The 18,508-nt window shown below is 37.8% G+C and overlaps 1 protein-coding gene across 7 annotated transcripts in view; it reads left to right on the top strand.

Moving 5' to 3' along the window:
- The window catches only part of plce1 (phospholipase C, epsilon 1), a 100,935-nt gene that overhangs the window by 43,428 nt on the left and 38,999 nt on the right, over window positions 1-18,508 (top strand). For all 7 annotated transcript variants that reach the window (XM_084740522.1, XM_084740519.1, XM_084740517.1 and 4 more), the window contains exons 7-8: window positions 4,202-4,395; window positions 5,593-5,735. In XM_084740522.1, coding sequence (XP_084596648.1) covers window positions 4,202-4,395; window positions 5,593-5,735 — 337 coding nt within the window. The remainder of the gene's footprint in view (window positions 1-4,201; window positions 4,396-5,592; window positions 5,736-18,508) is intronic.

Genomic DNA, 18,508 nt, shown 5'->3' with positions numbered 1-18,508 from the left:
AATTTAAATGTAAAATAAACAATAGAGGCATGGTTGCTATGTATGACTCAGGCCACTTTTTTTTTTAGCTTTAAATGTGGAAAAATAACCTAGATTGTTAATGTAGTAGACTTTATGTCTGTTCAGTGGACATGTACAGTAACCAGATGCTGATAGAAAAAAAATGGTCTTTTACCAAAAAGGTGAGTCAGTGAATGTTCTGGATAAGAACTGGAAGAAAAAAACAGAGTAGATATTTGTCTAAATGTGTTTAATCACGTTTGGTTTTGAAATTTCAATGTGGAAAGTTTCGTTTTTACAGGTCAATACATGAGTGTGTTTGTTTGTGCCTGTGTGTGTTTGTTTTTTGTGTCTCCCTCTCCCACACACTGGCTCTCTCACTCTCTAAACGTGCGGGCTGGTATGTCTCCTTTCCCTCGGGATGGGCCAGATCTGACAACAGCTAGGCCTACACCCCATGCAGGAAACCCATCCCACTGAGACAACTAGCTGGCCATGTGCTATGTGTGTTTGTGAGTGTGTGTGTGTGTGTGTGTGTGTGTGTGTGTGCATGTTATGCCATGCTGCTTGCCAGCCAGCAGTTAATAGAAACTGACATTTTGAACACAGATTCACATGTACTTAAAGGGTAACTTCAGTATTTTTTTTAACCTGGACCCTGTTTTCCCATGTTTTTGTGTCTTAAGTGACTAATGGGAACAACAACTTTTGAAACTGGTCCAGTATTGAGTGGCCGTCAGCCACAAAATGGGATGTAGTGTAATCCCTACAGGCAATTACGAAACGTCAAAGAACGTCCATTAAAAGTGCTTGGTTTGCTACTGACAGGCTCAGATTTGTTATTCTTAGTGTCTTACATTATGGAAAGGATCTTTACAGACATTTTTGTTCAAGAGAATCGTTTTTATCAAACCAGAAACAGCCATTTTATCGCTCTTGTCAAAGCCACCAGACTCAACAGCAATTTTATGGTCTTAAAACGCATTTTATTCAAACACAAGAGAAAAAAAAATAAAGCTCACCAAAATCTACTTGGTTTCTCTCTCCAATGTTCCAACAGTCATCACCTCTGGTTTCAGGAGAGGAATGAGAGGGAGGCCGGATATTGGAAGAGTAGCAGTTAGAAACATCCAGAATATTTTCACGTCTAACTTTGTGAATTAAGGGTTTATTTTAACCAAACCAGAGTCGGTGCAGTGAAAAGACAAATCTATACGGTTTTAGTGACTTTTATTGTGTTTGTATGAAGTGTGTTTTACAATGAAAAAAAAATCTCTAAATGGAGTCTGGTGACTTTTGCAAGAGCAATAAAACAGATATTTCTGGTTAAGCTTTAAAAAAGGTCTATCTTTGTAGAGATCCTTTCCATAATGTTGTGGATATACTATAATGTTTTGTATTTGGCCATTAGGATTACATTGCAGCCTGTTTTGCGTCTGACTGCTGAAGACGTTGAAGCCTGGGGGTGGTGGCCTTCACCTACCTCCTTCCTGGCAGATGGACACTATTACTGACGATAACACTCAAGCCTTATTTTCTCATTAGACTCGTGTTGTATTCATCCCCCACTCTGTCACCATTATTGATTTTGTTCAATTTTCTCATATCCATTCCTGCTGAAATGCCCACTTACAGTGCCACAAAATGTTGCAGTAATGGCTTTTCTCTGAAATTTGTGCCAGAGGATCTCGTCTGCAGGTTCTCTTGAGGACAAAGACCAAGTCAATCGTTTTGGATAAGTGTTTCCTTGGATGTCAGATGGATTTTGTTCCGAGAAAAGTGTAAACTGAAAGAGGAGGAGGCTTTTCTCTAAGGTCAAAATGTTCACTCGGTTAAAACTCCTCAGTGACGTCTCCTCTTTCTCTCTTGCCTCCCACCTTCTTTTTCCTCCATCTCCCCATTGTTCTCACTCTCTTTATACCCGCAAATCTGTCGGTCTCACTCTGATGCTTTTCTGTCTGGATCTTCTTTCCCACCTTTCTTTCTATCTGTTATGTGCCTCACTGGTATTTCTCTCTATTCAATTCTTTCTTTTCAAGTAGGGCTGAACGATTTTAGGAAAAGATCTAATCGCGATTTTTCTGGCAGATATTGCGATTTCAATTCGATTCACGATTTTTTCTTCAAATCAAGCTTCAGTGCAATATTCACAATGTATAGTAACATTTACAATCATTATTAATTATTCAAACTAGGTATTTGTGAGGGCTTCAAAGAAAAATAACATCAAGAGAAAAACTACTGACTATACTGAAGACAATTCGCACACATCATCACATTAAATCCGTATAAATAAATAAATTAATAAACACACACACACACACACACACACACACACACACACACACACACACACACACACACACACACACAGGTCTGGTCCATTCATTAAGTTCCATATGACGTTTGCTGCATTGTCGGTTGTGATGCACGTCAGAGGAGTGTAACTACGAAGCGAGATTAATGTGTTAGCGAGCTATGTTGAGTCTAAATCCAGGGTTTTCAGTGTCACGAAAGTGGCTCTCTTTTAACCTGCTAGATCACCGTGGTAATTTATGCTAAACTCATGACCTGGTCGGCAGCAGGTTATGTTAAGAGTTTCAGATTAAATCGTCTGTAAAACGCGCCGTTCTGTAATTTATAATTGTCCTAACAAGGTTGTTTATGAGCGATATAGGTTTTAAACTAAGGGAAGACATTAAAAATGAAAAGTTGTTGAGCTGTATGTTCGTTATATCACCGAACGAATCCATATAATGTAAAAATGAAACAGCGGTACAAACTGTATGCATCGCGCTGTCATGATGGTAACCTCCGTTTGGTGATGCAGAGTCATTTTTCCCGTTTGCTCCAGATCATATTAACACTTTAAATTGACATCGTATATAATCCACACACTAAAATAATGATGAAGCAACTACAGACACTTTGAATACTTTTTACTGTTATGTCTTTTGTCTTGGTGATACTGCAGCTCAGATCACTGATTAGAAAATTCATCATCATTTATCACAGACAGTCTTAAATCAGTAACACTCATTTTACGTTCGTTTAACCAGAAACTTCAGTGATCTCCACGTCTCTGTCATCATAGGACAGTGTCAGACAGACTTTATCATGTTTAAATCTGCTGTATGGAGTTTTATTGTTTAATGTGCAGTTTTCATGTTAGAATAAACGGCAGCATTAAGACCGCATTTAGTCCATCAGTCATTTTCTGACATCATTCTTCTTCTCCTGCTTTATTTGCAGCAACAATGTTGTTTTTTGCTGTAATGTATTTAGTATACTTTCCACAGCTCATAATTATAACAACTTGATCATTTTGACTTAAGTAAGTGGCTCGCGATTGCTTCACTTCATGCGGAAGAAGAGTGAAATGACGCAACAAACGTCCCTTTTATGTGAGCGCGCACAGAGTCTGAAGACGAAAGCCTGGATTAAGAAAGTGAGTTGATAACCACCGTCGTGATACCCGTTATCTCTGATTGCAGTTTTAGGCTTTGTCGATCCAGATCATACAAAGAAAGCCTGGCTGTGTTGAGCTTGCTTCGTAGTACAGCCCTCAGGAGCACTGCAAAAAACCGCAGCTTTGGCGATCACGTGATCGCGTTGTCTGAAATCGCAATTTCGATCAGAAAACGATAAATCGTTCAGGCCTATTTTCAAGCTCCGATTTCTGTTCCGTCAAGAGGAAATTGGTTCCGATAATGACCACAGCAGAGGAGTCGATCACTATGACCTCTGATTCAAATGTTATATAACAGTCTGGAAGGTGAAAGCGGCACCGGATGGAGTGAATTTTGCCAGAAAGCTCTTTCATCACAGTTATTCTGTCAATGCATACTTCAAGGTTGATAAAGCATGATGGGCTTTACCTCTTTATACTGTTTTAACTGTGTGTTGTACTGTAATTGTGGATACCTTTATTTATATAATTGTTGCTTTTCTTCATGGTCTTTCAGGATGTGCAGAACTTTGTAAGTGATACGTTTCACTTTCAAAATGTCAGCAATTAGTGTCCTCAGTTGGCACATGCTTACTGAACATTGTTATAAGAAAATGTGATGTAACACAGTGGTAAACATGCCCCTGTCCCACCTTTGTTTTTTTGGAACATGTTGCAGGCATCAAATACAGAATGAGTGTGTATTTACAAAAAAACAAAACAAACTTAATCAGTCTGTGTCGTCCTCAACAGGTTCCCAACTATGTGCAGGACAGAGAGGAACGCAACCTGATACATCCTGCCAAAAAGCTCCTGCTGCCCTGCCCTGAATGTGTGTGTCTCAGGGAGTCTCGCTGGCCATCGCACACTGTCATCGTCAGCCCAGCCAGACCAGATTTGAACTTCTGTCTTACCCCCTGGCGGTGTCATTCTGCTCATCCACCTAGGTTTGTAGCCATTATGTGTCTGATGTAGTTTTTCTTTCTAGCCAAGTTAAATCATTGCACATATATTTTGAAAGTTTGGTCTTTTGGGCCCGATGCGATGCAAAGATTGGCACTAAAATAATTTGTGTGAGTCCTGAAGATGCTGTACTGTAAGTATGTAAGGTTTAGGGGGATATATTGGGAGAGTATGGCGCAAATGTACTATAATATTCAGTAATATTATATACGTTTACATTTGTGCATGAAAATGAGAATTGTTGTATTTTTTGTTACCTTAGAATGAACTTTTTAGAGAGTGAGGGTATCCTCTTCCACACAAACCACCATGTTGAACTGACAGTAGCCCAGAACAGACTAAGCAAACACTGGCTCTAGATACGGCCTTTCTCGTTTTCTGCTGCTGTTTTGTCGCCACCATATTTGTCCTACATGCTGTGATGTTGAGGCAAGCCCTGATCTTTTTGTTACAACCTACAATCTTACCACTAGAAGCCACTAAATTCTTCACATTGGTCTTTCAGACATTTAGAAAATGAAGTAATGGTAGCTAAGAAGTGGAAAAAAATTGTACTGTAACTTGTAGCAACTATCTTGTGTTGGTTACACGAAACAGATGGGTGTCAAGTAAGACAGACAGACATGAAGACATGCACTTTTGTGCAAAAAGGAGAAAAAACTGAACATCTTTGCATTTGGACTTTTCATCATACAAAGCAAGCAATTTGATGGCATCCAGTTGGATAAGCATTTGTCATTATTTTCTGACATTTTATAGACCAAACAATTTATTGATTAATTGAGAAATTAACCAACTGATAATGAAAAAAAATTGTTAGTTTAGCCCAACTCAAAACTTGAGAGGATAACTAAAGTTTTTTTTGTTTGGTTTTTGTCCTTATCAGCTCAGCGGAATAGCAAACAAACTGGTGTCGGTTTATTCATTTTGATAATGGTGTTTATCTGCTTTTGCAAATGAACTCATTTGTTGTCTGTGGATTTGTCACATGACAAATACAATCAGTTCCTAGAAAGTCTTCAGACTTGCATATCATCTTGTGACGATATCCAATCTACAATACCTTAATCAGCAGTCTGGCAGAGACAGACTTTAAACACTGGACATGACATTAAATGTTCAGATTAGAATCACATGTGAACTTAACTGTTTTTGTTCTTCCTTGTTTTTACTTCCTTTAGATTTTATCGTGCTTGTGTCCAGAGAACATCCGTGTGTTCGCTGCTCACCGGAGCCCTACTAGAGGCTACAGCTGCTCTCGGTGCCCGCTCTGCTCTACCTTATCCTTTGCCCCCCGGCCCCAACAGCCACGCCGTGCTGAAAGGTTGGTGCTGTACTGTTTATTTGTGTATATAGAAATTAGTGTGTGTATTAGTGTTTTAGTGTGCAAACCCTTTGAATTTGAAGGATAATACATGCAGTAGTAAAACCAGCAGTTGCATAGTAGATGTGTTCATCTGCTAATAAACAGAGGAGCATTAAATTGGATGACAAGTGAAGCAGGGACTTCGGGAAGACAGCCTGTGTCTGTTTGACTCTGAGAAGAAAAGGTTCTCACTGTTCCCCTGTGGTCTACTGCTCACTCTTCTCCTTCCTTTCTGCTCTTTTCCCAGATGGTTTCTTTTCCATAGCGGGTTTTGGGTCGGTAGGAGCACGTCTGTAGTTGATCCCAGCGGTTGCCCTTTCCCTTTTACTTTTCTCTGTATTTCCTCTGCTGTCCTTTCTCCCTTTTCATACCACCCTCTTTCACTCTCTCCACTCCAGTTTAGACACACATCCACACACAATGCTGAAGTGGTGTAAGACACGCAGGAAGGAGAAAAAGCCTCCTGACATCATCGTCCACACAACACAGATGCACTCCACTCTTAACATCTGAAAAGAGGTTATATGCACTTCAAACATGCTTACGCTACTTCTCTGAAAAGCTCAGAGGGGATAGGTTGATACTTTGAATTAATTTGGGTGTTTACATAACAAGCACATGCATATATATGCCTGTACTTAAAGCGATAGTTCAGATTATTTGATGTAGGGTTGTATGAGGTGCTTTCGTATAGTCTTAAGTAATGTACTGCTGTGGACAGAGTCGCAATAAAATGTATTTTAGCCTCTTAAAAGATGGTCCACCTAAAACATTTAATATCAGTTTAAGTGAATGCTATATTCTGAATATTTTTGCTGCTGTGCTTTGCTGTCAGACAGCCTTTTCTGATGGGAAACCGCCATTACAGAAGCCAAATATTCTCTCCAAACCAACCAAACTCCATAGGCGACATTAATAATTTTAACCCACAGATTTAGGACTAAAGGAGGAGAAAGACCATCCAGATTCTTACCCATGCTAACTTCAAAACCCAGCATCTGTGATGGTATGAGAGAGTTTTAGTGCCCATAGCATCATGGCTAACTGTCACATCATCATGAGAAAGAATTTCACTTTAAAAACTTTAACAATTAATTAACTCATTTTTCACAAACACTTACTGAATGTTGTTATTAGAAAATGTGATGTAACACAGTGGTAAATATGCCCCTGTCCCAGCTTTTTTGGGAACATGTTGCGGGCATCAAATTCATGTATATTTACAACAGACAATGTTCAATAGTTTGAACATGAAATATTTTATCTTTGTAATATATTTAACTGAATATAGTTCAAAAAGTTTTTGCAAATCATTGCATTCTGTTTTATTTTAATTTTACACAGCATCCCATCTTTTTTGTAATAATATGATCTTTCCCTTTAATATGCCTCATGGGAGAAACTAGCTCTGTCCCTGAGATGGATTGAGAAAGACTTAAAAGGTTAATTGTGAAATGAATTTCGTTTATGAGACTAAACAAATTCTCATCATGCATACAGTATGTCACCTCTCTCTCTGTCTTACTCTCCACATGACTTCATCGTCCAACCAGTCGGGTAGTCGGTCAGTCGCTCAGCTGGTAACTGTCTGTCCGTCCACCTTCTCTACAATGATGTTACGTATGACTTAAATGTAAGCCGATCCTGACATTAATTTCCACTGGCAGTGAGCCAGGGGACAGGCTGTCTCTGACAAGATCAAGGAGACACGCTCTCACACACTCACACACACATACACACATATGAACACACAGAAGCATAACTTTTTTGGATTTGTTTCTCTCTGACTTTATTATTAATGTTAATAATAAAACTTGAATTTTTGTCGGTCAAGCTTTTGAGACAAAACACATTCAGACACACACACACACACACACACACACACACACACACACACACACACACAGCACATATCTTCAACATGACACCGTGTTCTGTTCTAATGGGTGTTGCAGGAAACAGAATAGACCCAGACACGCGCACACAGAGCAGCTTAGAAGTTTTGGCAGGACTAGAATTTCATAGGCGCATACACACACACACATGCACACACATACACACACAGCACGAGAGACTCCCTGTCTAACCTTCTCTGTCTCCCTAACCTAGCATCAAAATCTACCCAGATATTGCGCATGAGCACTGCCTTCTAAGACTCATACCTGTAGCCACATTTTTTGTTTTTAAATAGTTATCTGTTTCCGATCTGCCATTCATCTCTGCCTTACACACAGACACACATGGAAACCGCCTGTGTGGCCATTTAAATGATGTAATATTTAGTGCACCAGAAAGCCTGATAATGTCCCTGTAACAGACACGTAAAATGTAGTTTTGCTGTTTTAAAAGTTTTGATTTACTTGCTAAACTAAAAGGACTACAGAATCAAACAAAAGAGTAGCTTTAGAAGAACTTGTTTTAGAGCTGTTTTAAGCCAGCTGCAGTTTGCAAAAGGACATTGATTGTAATGGTAACTATAAGATGTTAAAAAGACATTTCATTATCCTGAAGCTTGGAGAAGTCCTCACTTAAGTTTCAAATTTGGATAGTAGTGTTAGTGTGGTTATTGCTTTCTTACCATCTATGGTATTGTTCCTCTCCTCGGTGTTTCAACAGAGCAACCTGCTGTTATTCTATCATGCATTAGTAATAAAGCTTCTCCTTAATCAAACTTCTGTGATTCAGTTTAAAGTGGATATTTTTTTAATGTAGCAGAATATGAAACTGCTCAAACTTGCCAGCACTCTTGAAAAATCATACTTTCCTACCTAATGGACAAAGCACTTGTCTTTTAATGAGTGTACACCTTGCATGCAGGATGTTCTTTGTGCCTAGCCAATAAACAAATATATCACGCATTTTTGTTTAAGTCTTTACCAGCTTGTGCCAGTTTTAGATCCAGAATCTAGTATTATATATTTATTTGCTGATCTTAGGAGCTGTCACTCCGATCATTACGTCAAATTTGTGAAGAACAAAGACAAACATCCACCAGTGAAAAAAAACAGTGAGAAGTAATTTTCTTAAATTGTCCAGTGAATATATATGCACATTTAGAAAAGCATTGTATTTTATGTATGCATCTGTCAGTGGGCAATCACAATAAGAGGAGGAATGATATGTTAATTCACTACAGGAGAGACCTTCCTTCTGTTAGGTGCAAAAAAAATATGTGTATATATCCGTATCAGCAATTGAAATATTGGCATGTTGGATATTTACAAAAATCTAGTATCGTGCATTCCTGGAATCTAGGTTTAAATTTTTCACACAAACCTGACTGTGTTTGAACTGGACATTGAGCTTTAGAAACATGGTGTGTCCATTACTATTTGTTGAAGTGGTCCACTACCTCCTCTGGAAATCAAAGGCTTTTTTTTTATCCTCTCTGCTGATGTCTTGCCTCCTGTAGAAAAGCTTTTGTGTTCTCTTTCTATGCATTTCCTCTCCTCTTTTCTTTTCTGTTTGCCTTCAGCCTCCTGAAGTGAAAATGCACCTATTTTTCAAAGGATAAAAGAATGAAACCTTTTTTTTTTACCTGTCTTACATCAAGGGTTCTCTGTATCTTTTATCTCAGAGTTATAATTCTTACTAACACTCTTACTTTTGTACTTTTTTATTATCTTGTTGCTGCATTAGTTGCATTGGATCAGCATCAGCCATACATTATAGTAGATTCTTTATTTTCTAATCAATCCTTTTTCTGCATCAATTGCTCACACAGGTAAAAGTTGAGACGGACATCTATGTTACGGTCTTAGTATTGAATAATAAATGTGTCATTTGTAAGAGCAGGTGTTTCTTTAAAAGTCTATCTTATTTTAAAATTATTTTAGAGTTAAACATTTTGGATTGGTTTCATTTGTCGGTCACAGTGTCACAGTGCACCACATATTTTCAATGGAATAGTTGAAAAATGTATTGATCTCATAGATACACTGAAAGGATCTTGCAATTAAAAGATAGATCTTGCAATTATGAGCTTGTTTTCCCACAGTTATGACATACTAAGTCACAACTATGAGATACGGAGGTCTCCATTTTTGTTTTACTTGGTGAACACAGTGTGCTGGGGTATATTTCCCTGTTCCTATCCTTTCCTAATAAGGTATTGATTTTAGATACAGTTCAGTGGTAGCAAAACTTCATCTGGAAGTACAACTTACCAAACTCGATCAGTGGCTCTGGCCCAAATGCTTTCAAGGATTACCGGGATAATCGCCTGGCCAGCCTCGGTGTATTCTTAGAGTTTTTATGTGAGTGGTGAGAGGTGGAATGTTTTTCTACACCTTCTCTACATGCCATATCCACTGTACTGATTTGAAAGCATTTTGCTGGACCCTCTGATGTATTCGTGTGACTTATGTCTTTCTGTCATATGGCAATCATTTAGTTTTAGAAACAGGTCAAGAGGAACGTTTTGGAAATGATAAATGATAATTTACTCCATGTCTGGTTCAGTGTGACAGGCTTTTGTTGTGAGGGTAAACTGACACCTATAAAAGACAAATACTGGTGCTGGAAAAAATGTCAACTGGGAAAGACCAGGGTAAGGTCAAGGTGCTGTGTGTGTGCTACTTAAACACAGAGCACAGAGATACTGAGAAATAGAAAGGACATTAATCATTTCTGAATATGTGAGTAGTTATACGGGTTGTTTTACTTTTATGGCGCTTGTCTTTGTTGAATGTTTGAAGTCTGATGCCCGTCTGCTCCATGTCAGCTCAAACACTGTTCAAGTTTTGGGCTTTGACACCACTAATTTCACTAAAGAAAAATCTCTCTTAAAATATATGTTTTGTGTAGGCATGAGCATTCATGTGATTGTGTGTTTCCATCTGTATTTGCTTAGAATTTTGCATCATGCTGTATCATTTTACATATACATTTTACATGCACATATGCATTAATCTCACCACTGTGGCTCCTGTATAGACATACTCTACATTATAGGACTATACTATCTTTTTGTTTGAGTCTTAAACACGAAAGAATTTACTTAACCTCACCTGGAGTTTATTTAAGTACAGCTACTAGAAACCAGAGCTGAGGTGATAGTCAGTTTTGTTGATCAACAGAGGAATTTGCAACAATTTTAGTAATCAAATAATCATTGCAGAAATTTTCCAAGCAAAAATTTTGAAAAAACGCTACACATTCTCCATGTTCCATCTTCACAAATGGGAGGTTTTGCTGCCAGTCGAAGGCATTACTTTGTGCGCTGTGGGAGTTGTGATCATAGACATGTATGTAAGTAGATGCTGAATTGACCGTTTCGGTCTGTTGCTGCAATACTTCAATGTCACCACCATATCGGTCCAGTCAAGACCGGCCTATAAACAAATCCAAGCACAGCAGAAAACATCAATAAAACAAGATAATGACAATAAAACCTTAATATGTTACACAGTAATAATAATAAAACAGTCCTATAGGTTTTGGAGTAAGTTTCATTCTTCAAATAATGGATATCTGACTTTGGCATGAAATTCTTGTGTGACCTCCTTCACTGTCCAAGTATACACACGTTATAGTTATTTAAATACAAAGAAAAACTCCACTGGAGACCACTGGGATTTGGCCATATTCATGTGAACTATAAGTGGGGGTTGTTTAAGCACTTTTCTTGTCCTTGTTTCCTTTATAGCACAATTTACTGTACCGCCAGAAGGAAGTAGGTAGGTCAGTAATAGGCTGCCATCCTTCCAGCTCAATATTGGTGTTTCTTTCTTTTTTTTTCTCTTCCTCTCAGTCATCATTGTACATTGTGTTGGTTGCCAGCATTTAAGACCCACTGACAGCAGATGTGGTGGGGAATCATAGTAGAGGAAAGTCTCAAGGATTTCAAGAGCACATATTGTTTACAGGGCTGTATTTGCTAAAAATACACAACTGACATTTTTTCCACTTTCAAATTCTCAAAAGTTTTCAGTGTACACTGTACTAATATACCATGTTCATGCATTAGCTCTGGTGAGCTCAAAGATAATATTTTGACCTCAAGAACAACTGAACGAAATTACTAGCTGCTGCTTTGACAAATAACAGCAGGTTTTTGAATTAGGCTGGAGACTGTGCAAGACGTCTTGTAACAGATTGTGTTTTTTTCACATTATGACGAAATATTTCAATGTTATTACAACATAAAAACATCATAAGAACAAACTTTTTTGTTATGACTTGATTATTATATTCTGTTTACTTTGTTATAAGATGAAAAGTTTCATGATAAGTTTAAATGTAGCAATAACACAACAAGTATCTTGTTATAATGTGAAAAACATCTTGTCATAACAAAGAATAAGTTAAAATGTGAAGCTGGTCCATTTTTCTTTTTCTGGTTTGACAGAAATATGCTGCCAGAGTTTTGTGACACTCTATACCTACGTTCAGGCTGCAAGCCTTGGTACACAACTCTGATTTATTGCCCAGATCTGATTTTTCTTTTGTTTGGCTCCTCTTATTATTGATTAAATTTGGCCAGCCTACAGATTCATTTATAAGTTGGTGTGGAGTCGAAGCCTTTGAATTCTTTAGCAGGTGATAATGATATTAGTGATAATACTTCTGTGTGTGTGGATGTAGCAACACAGCCAGGAGACTTGGGATTAATGTGAATGGTTTCACAGAAAGAGATTTCACCAAAAATTTCAGGATGGCAAGGATACTTTTAACTTAATCTGTCAGCACCTGCCACAAGAGTTTTTGAAGACACTTGATGTAAAAGTCGCTTAAATTCCAATACGACTGTTTATACTGACGTCACATTCAAAAAGATCAGACCTGTATCTCATTTATGACTGCGTATGAACGTGGGCCTAATCTGATTTGAAAAGATCAGATTCAGATGATTAGTGCTGTTGTGGAAAAAACACAGATCTGAGTCACATAAGACCAAAAATAGTCACGTGTGGTCCACTTTCCCTGCAGTGTGAATATAACCTTCAACACTTTATGTCTAAACAAAATGATACAGTAGCCTTTAAGTGAACTTTACTGCTGAAAATGTAATTGAAAACATTTCAAGTGTGTAATCATTTCTGCTCTGTACATGCTGAGTAACAAACACAGGGCGGCCTGCTTTATCCAGTGTACATTTATATGTACAGTGTAGTGCATCTATGAATTTTCAGTGTTGCTTAATCCGTTAATTACATTTTAGTTAGTTGAGTCATTGTTTATTTGATAAAATGAGAGGCTGTGATTTTTGCTTCATGAATGACTTAAACAATTATCAAAATTGTTTCGACACTTAAACACTAAATTAAGTCGTTGAAGGCTTATTGAGCATCATTGTGTAAACACCTCAGTTACAATTTGGCACTGTTGTGTGGCTTTACTCCTGGCATAATGGGAAATGTTATCTTTTCTTCCAGAACTACAGATTTTACAACATTTTTCATTCAGTTCTGAGTAAAATAAGACAGGAATAAGACAGAAGAGAGAGTAAAATGGTTCAGGGATCTACTGTTAACCGTCATCATTTGTTTCTATAGTCTATCCATATGAGTGTATGAATTATGACTGTGTGTATTAGTACAGTGGGATGGTCTGGCTGGTGTAACTGTAGCACATGGCTGTGAACTATGTATGGTGTCAGTGAAGAGTGGGCGGGAGACACACAGACAGAGGAGGGGGGGAGAGAGAGAGGAGTAGTGAATGTAGCCAAGAGGGAGAGTGAGGATTGTTTGCTGGTAAGGAAGGGGAGAGAAGCCAGGTGAGGGGAAAAGAGTGTGAGGGAGTTTAACTTTGAAATGGAGTTAGGGAGGGAGAAATAGAGCAGGCAGCCGGAGAGAGAGAGGGAGACAGAGAGAGCAGCTGCAGGAGAGACGGGACTAGACTGGCTCAAATGTGAACAAGTGTACCTCGGTCACCCCGGCACTGAACTGTCAGTGTGGAAGCAAAGCGGCCAGCTGTATCTAGCAACCATGAAGCACTCTAACAGAATGGACCTCAAGCTGATCAGTGAGTAGAAGAAATGTGCGTTACAGTACAACTGCTGGCGTCTTCACACAGCTGAGATTCAGTGACCTGTGTAAGAGTCTGTCTGCATGTGTGTCTTTTGTTTCTGTTTAAATTTTGTGTCTTTGCGAACATGCTAATAGGTGTATTGTTTAGAGTTGTCAGCACTTAGTTGTTATACATATGAGAAATCAAGAGGACTTAAAGGACTACTTGAATAATTTTTTACATGGTAATCAGGAAATCTGATCATGATTGCAAGGTACTGCTCAGCAGATATGACAGTGTGTGTGAGTGATATTATAATGACATTTGGTGTTATCTTGACTTGTCTGTTGGTTAGAGATGATGATAGATTCAGTGTGTGTCTTAACTGTCTTGGCATGACTCCTCTGGTCTTCTGAGGTTGAATTATACCTTAAAGTGCCTTTTGTATCCAAATGAATTTTTGTGATTCTGGTGCTGAAGCATATACCTCACAGAGTGTGACTCAGGACCAACATGCTCTTTTATAACTTGTGATTTGTTCTTTTCTTCTTATTTTTGCTGTCTTTTTATTTTGTATACTGAAATGCAAGATTTTATGGACTTGTAAATTCAAAACACATTTCCCACCGACTTGCTGCAATTCCCTGTAACTAGTATAAACTAACCTAACACAGAGATTCAGTTTAAAACAGTTTCAGTTGTTTTTAAAGGCATAATATGTAGCATTAAAAATTACTCAACCTCTGTAGTATATTTTGTTGAATTGTGTATCCCAAATGTTTTCAACAATGTTCAAACTGAGAAATCTATAATCTATATTTATTCTAGGTAACAGCATCTTGCATCTCGTCACCTGTCAGTTAGGGGTGTAAGAAAATATTGATGCACTTGAGTTTTGTGATGTTACATTTTGTGATAATGTCACAACACTGTGTCATGATATTGTTATACATGCAAAGATTCATGGCAGTGGTTTGTTTGTGTTGTGTTAAAATCCACAACCAGTAGATAGCTGTGTTATCTATCTTCAATGTTCTAACTGCATAAGAAACTTTTGTAACTTAGATTTTATGCATATGGTGTTACGTTCTTTATACTATGACAGTTTTCATAAAATTTGTTTTTAAATCCTTATCACCTTATTTATAGTATCGCAGTACAGTATATAGAACTGTATAAACTTCAAGGTGCAGTGATTCTGGAGAAAGCTGGTTGATTGCTGAATCTCGTTCCCAGGTCATCAAATGCTGACATTTTGGAAATAATCAACTATCTGTCTTTTGGTATTGTTTTGATTTGAGAGAGACCCCTAGTGGCAGAAATTACATACTGTGTGTTTAAGTATGCAATGAATGATGCAGCAGTTTGAAAAATGTGCGTGAGGTGTGAGTGTTATGGACTGTGCCCCCTTCATACCAGAGACCTGACAGAAGGTGTCTGGGCAACGTCACATTGGATTGACCCTAACAATGAAGGTCACACATGGCTATGGATATGTTTAGACTCTGAGGATGCAGTAATACACCTTACAGTTAAACACCAACCCACCAGAGCTACTCTTGTGTTCCATCTGATTCGTATCAAGTGATGTTGAAGTTACACAGAGACACTGAACTCATTTGGTAGATGCCTGCATTTCTTTTTTGCACATTGAATGAGGCCTCATTCATTGTATAGTTGGACTTGATGCCTCTCACATGAAAGGAATCGTGTAAAGGAAACACTTTGGGATACAAGCTTCTTTAGAAGTCTCTAAATTTACTTTCGCTTTACTCGATTATGTAATGTATTTGATGCTGTACAGTAAATTAATCTTTGGTTTCACAACAAGGAGCCTTTGGCCATTTCAGTCAGATGTTCTTATCTTTTCCCTGGTTTTTGTCAGTCCTCTCAAACTAAGGTCGGAAGAACTTAAATGTTATATTTATGTCTGCACGTGTTTCTGTGTGCGCATGCAGTGTGTATAACTGATCCAAGAGGGAAACTCCCTGTGATAACTCAAGTGTTGTCAGCAGTCAGACAGATCAATGTTTATTGCTTCTGCTGCTTCTGTGTGTTTGTGTATTTGGCTGTGTCCGTGTGTTTATGAGGCCTTACACTATTTATTTTTGTGTGTTTATGCTTGCTGCTGTGTGTGTTAGTTTGTTTACCACTAAATGTTGATTTTTATTTGCACAAGCGTGTACATGACCTTATTTGTTCTTTAATGTGCATGTGTGTGCGTGCCAGTAGTGGTGGACTGTAGTACCAGATGTTATTCTGTTATTTTCTGCTTGCTAATTATTTATATGTCATATCTCTAAAGAGATAAACTATTATTTTGCTGTGGTCTAAAAGGAAACCTTCTGATGCTTTGGTTTGTTAATATTGTTTTAGATATTGTTAATAATATTGTTTTGTTTGAGAGTTTTAATCGACATTTGTGGTCATGGGCGACCAGAAACCAAAATAAGACTGTGATCATTTGAATAGAAATGATTTTCTGGTGATATTTATAAGTTCAAAAGGCTAATTTGTTAACAGTCCTTTGACTCAGGCTGTTTGTGCTGCACCTGTTTGAGTGCCCTACATACTCAAGCAGGGAAGTTGTCATCAGCTCTGAATGTGCTCGTGGGAACAGTGTAGAGACGTACAGTATTTATGTGTGCACTCAGCTGGCAGAGAAAGATGGCAGGGTCTGTGTTCAAGGTTGCTCTTCTTTGATTGAGTATGTGACTTGTGATGCTTGTGATTACTCAGTGAAGAAAACAAACATCAAAGCAGTGTTAAAAGATTTCACCTGTTACCTTTTATATTGATTTTCCAGTCATAAGTCCCCATACAGTGTTGGCTAAGAGTTGGTTATTGGTTGACTTAGAAGAACTGGAAACACACAGATACAGTTTATTGCAGATTTCTCAGTTATGTTGTGTTTTATGCATTGGATTGATGCGAATATCAGCTTTAAGTGCAGAGTTTGTAACATGTCATTGTAATGAATATGTATTCATTGAAAAATGTTGAGAATAACACAAAAAATGTTAACATATAACTTATGTCCATTGTGGTCCCCTATCCAGGAAATCTAACATAGCAGTACAAGTTGCAGAGGATTAAGGTACTAGGCTTGGGTAGTATCTGTTTTTTCATACTTTCATACTTTCTTGACATTTCACTGTGGTGTATGGTATATGACATTATTTGTGTGAAAAAACAAATTATTAAAAGCTGGTGATAGAATGCATTGTAACATATATGACATTATCTAGCTTACAATGCTTTGTGCTTAATATTCAAATAGCCTTCTTAGACAAGTCTCATTGGTTTTAAATACTTATGACCAATAGATTAATTAATACATAGGAAATAAGATCCCTTATTTCATAGCTTCTTTTTAAAGGACCTGATGACACAGGCTACATTAAAAACTCAGTTCATATCCTTACGTATAAAACTGCTAGGAAAACCAATATAGCAGTACAAGTCACACCTGACTCTAAATTTTAATGTGCATATATTTTTAATGTTTTTCAGAACCTTTAAACATCAGTCCTTGTTGAGCCTGAAAAATAAACAAAAACTGGTTTAATTTTGATCGGATATCACACATGAAAAACTGCAATGCTGTTTATTGTTCTGTCTTGATATATCTAACACACAAATGCAGAAACACACACACACACACACACACACACACACACACACACACACACACACACACACAACACACCTGTATTTCCTGGCTCTCTTAATGGCATGCTGTTTCTTTAAACAGAAATTTCATGAAAATGGTTAAAAAGGATGTTCAGCTAATCGACTTCATCTACCACCGCACTTAGAAAAGGATCCATTACACACACACACGCACACACACATGCACACACACACACACACACACACACACACACACACGCACACACACACACACACACACACACACACACATACATCCATGCACACCCACAGGGCATTTGTATTCATGATGCATTACAGATGAGTAAACCCATGCATAAAAATCACAGAGACATCATGGTCAATTAGTCCAGGTTCATGTTCTCTCAGTCTCACAGTAGAAGTGCTACAAATCTATATACAGTATATATCAGTGTTTCTCAAACTGTAGTGGTTATGATGTGTATCAGGCCAGGTCTCATGGGTCCTCAACAGATTATATTAGAGACACTTATCACCATCACTGGAATCCAAGATCCTGTTCCATCCACTCTTCAGCCCCAGTGTTTATTTATCACAGCTTTCTGTTGTCATTACTAATATTGTACAGTTTGCATGAAGCTTGCCAGGCTGAATTCAGGGATATCATGAGAATAACACACGATAAAGCACATTAAATTGTTGATAACACTTTTTCTAACACATTTTTGTCTGGTGATTCTAATTTGGGACCAATTGCTTTGACACAAAACAGCAATTTTATGTGCATGTAAGTCTTGATAAATTATATATTTGGCACTTTCTTAAGAATATACATTTATATAATACAGTATGTATGGACCACAGTTGTTTTCTTCCTTGTTTTCTTGTCTTGTCAACATGTTATTGTTAGGATTTTTTGGTTTTCTCTATTAATTGATTTTAATTAATTCTTTAGAATCTCTTACAGCCTTTTTTAATCACTGCCTTGTCCAGCTGCTTTGTCTGCCAGTGTGTTACCCATTTTAAAGGATGAATAAATTAATCATTGAGGCCTCTGTATGGTCATGAAATTCATATTGCTGATTCGAGGGTTTCTCTATTTCCACTTCAGAAGGTCAGCATGTAAACACACGGATAGAGATGAGGAA

The sequence above is a fragment of the Lutjanus erythropterus genome, chromosome 17 (genome assembly GCF_056507025.1).
Source record: "Lutjanus erythropterus isolate fLutEry1 chromosome 17, fLutEry1.hap2, whole genome shotgun sequence".
NCBI classification, from domain to species: Eukaryota; Metazoa; Chordata; class Actinopteri; order Lutjaniformes; family Lutjanidae; genus Lutjanus; species Lutjanus erythropterus.
Note: the sequence above shows the minus strand (reverse complement) of the source record. Positions and strands in the feature narration are given on the sequence as shown.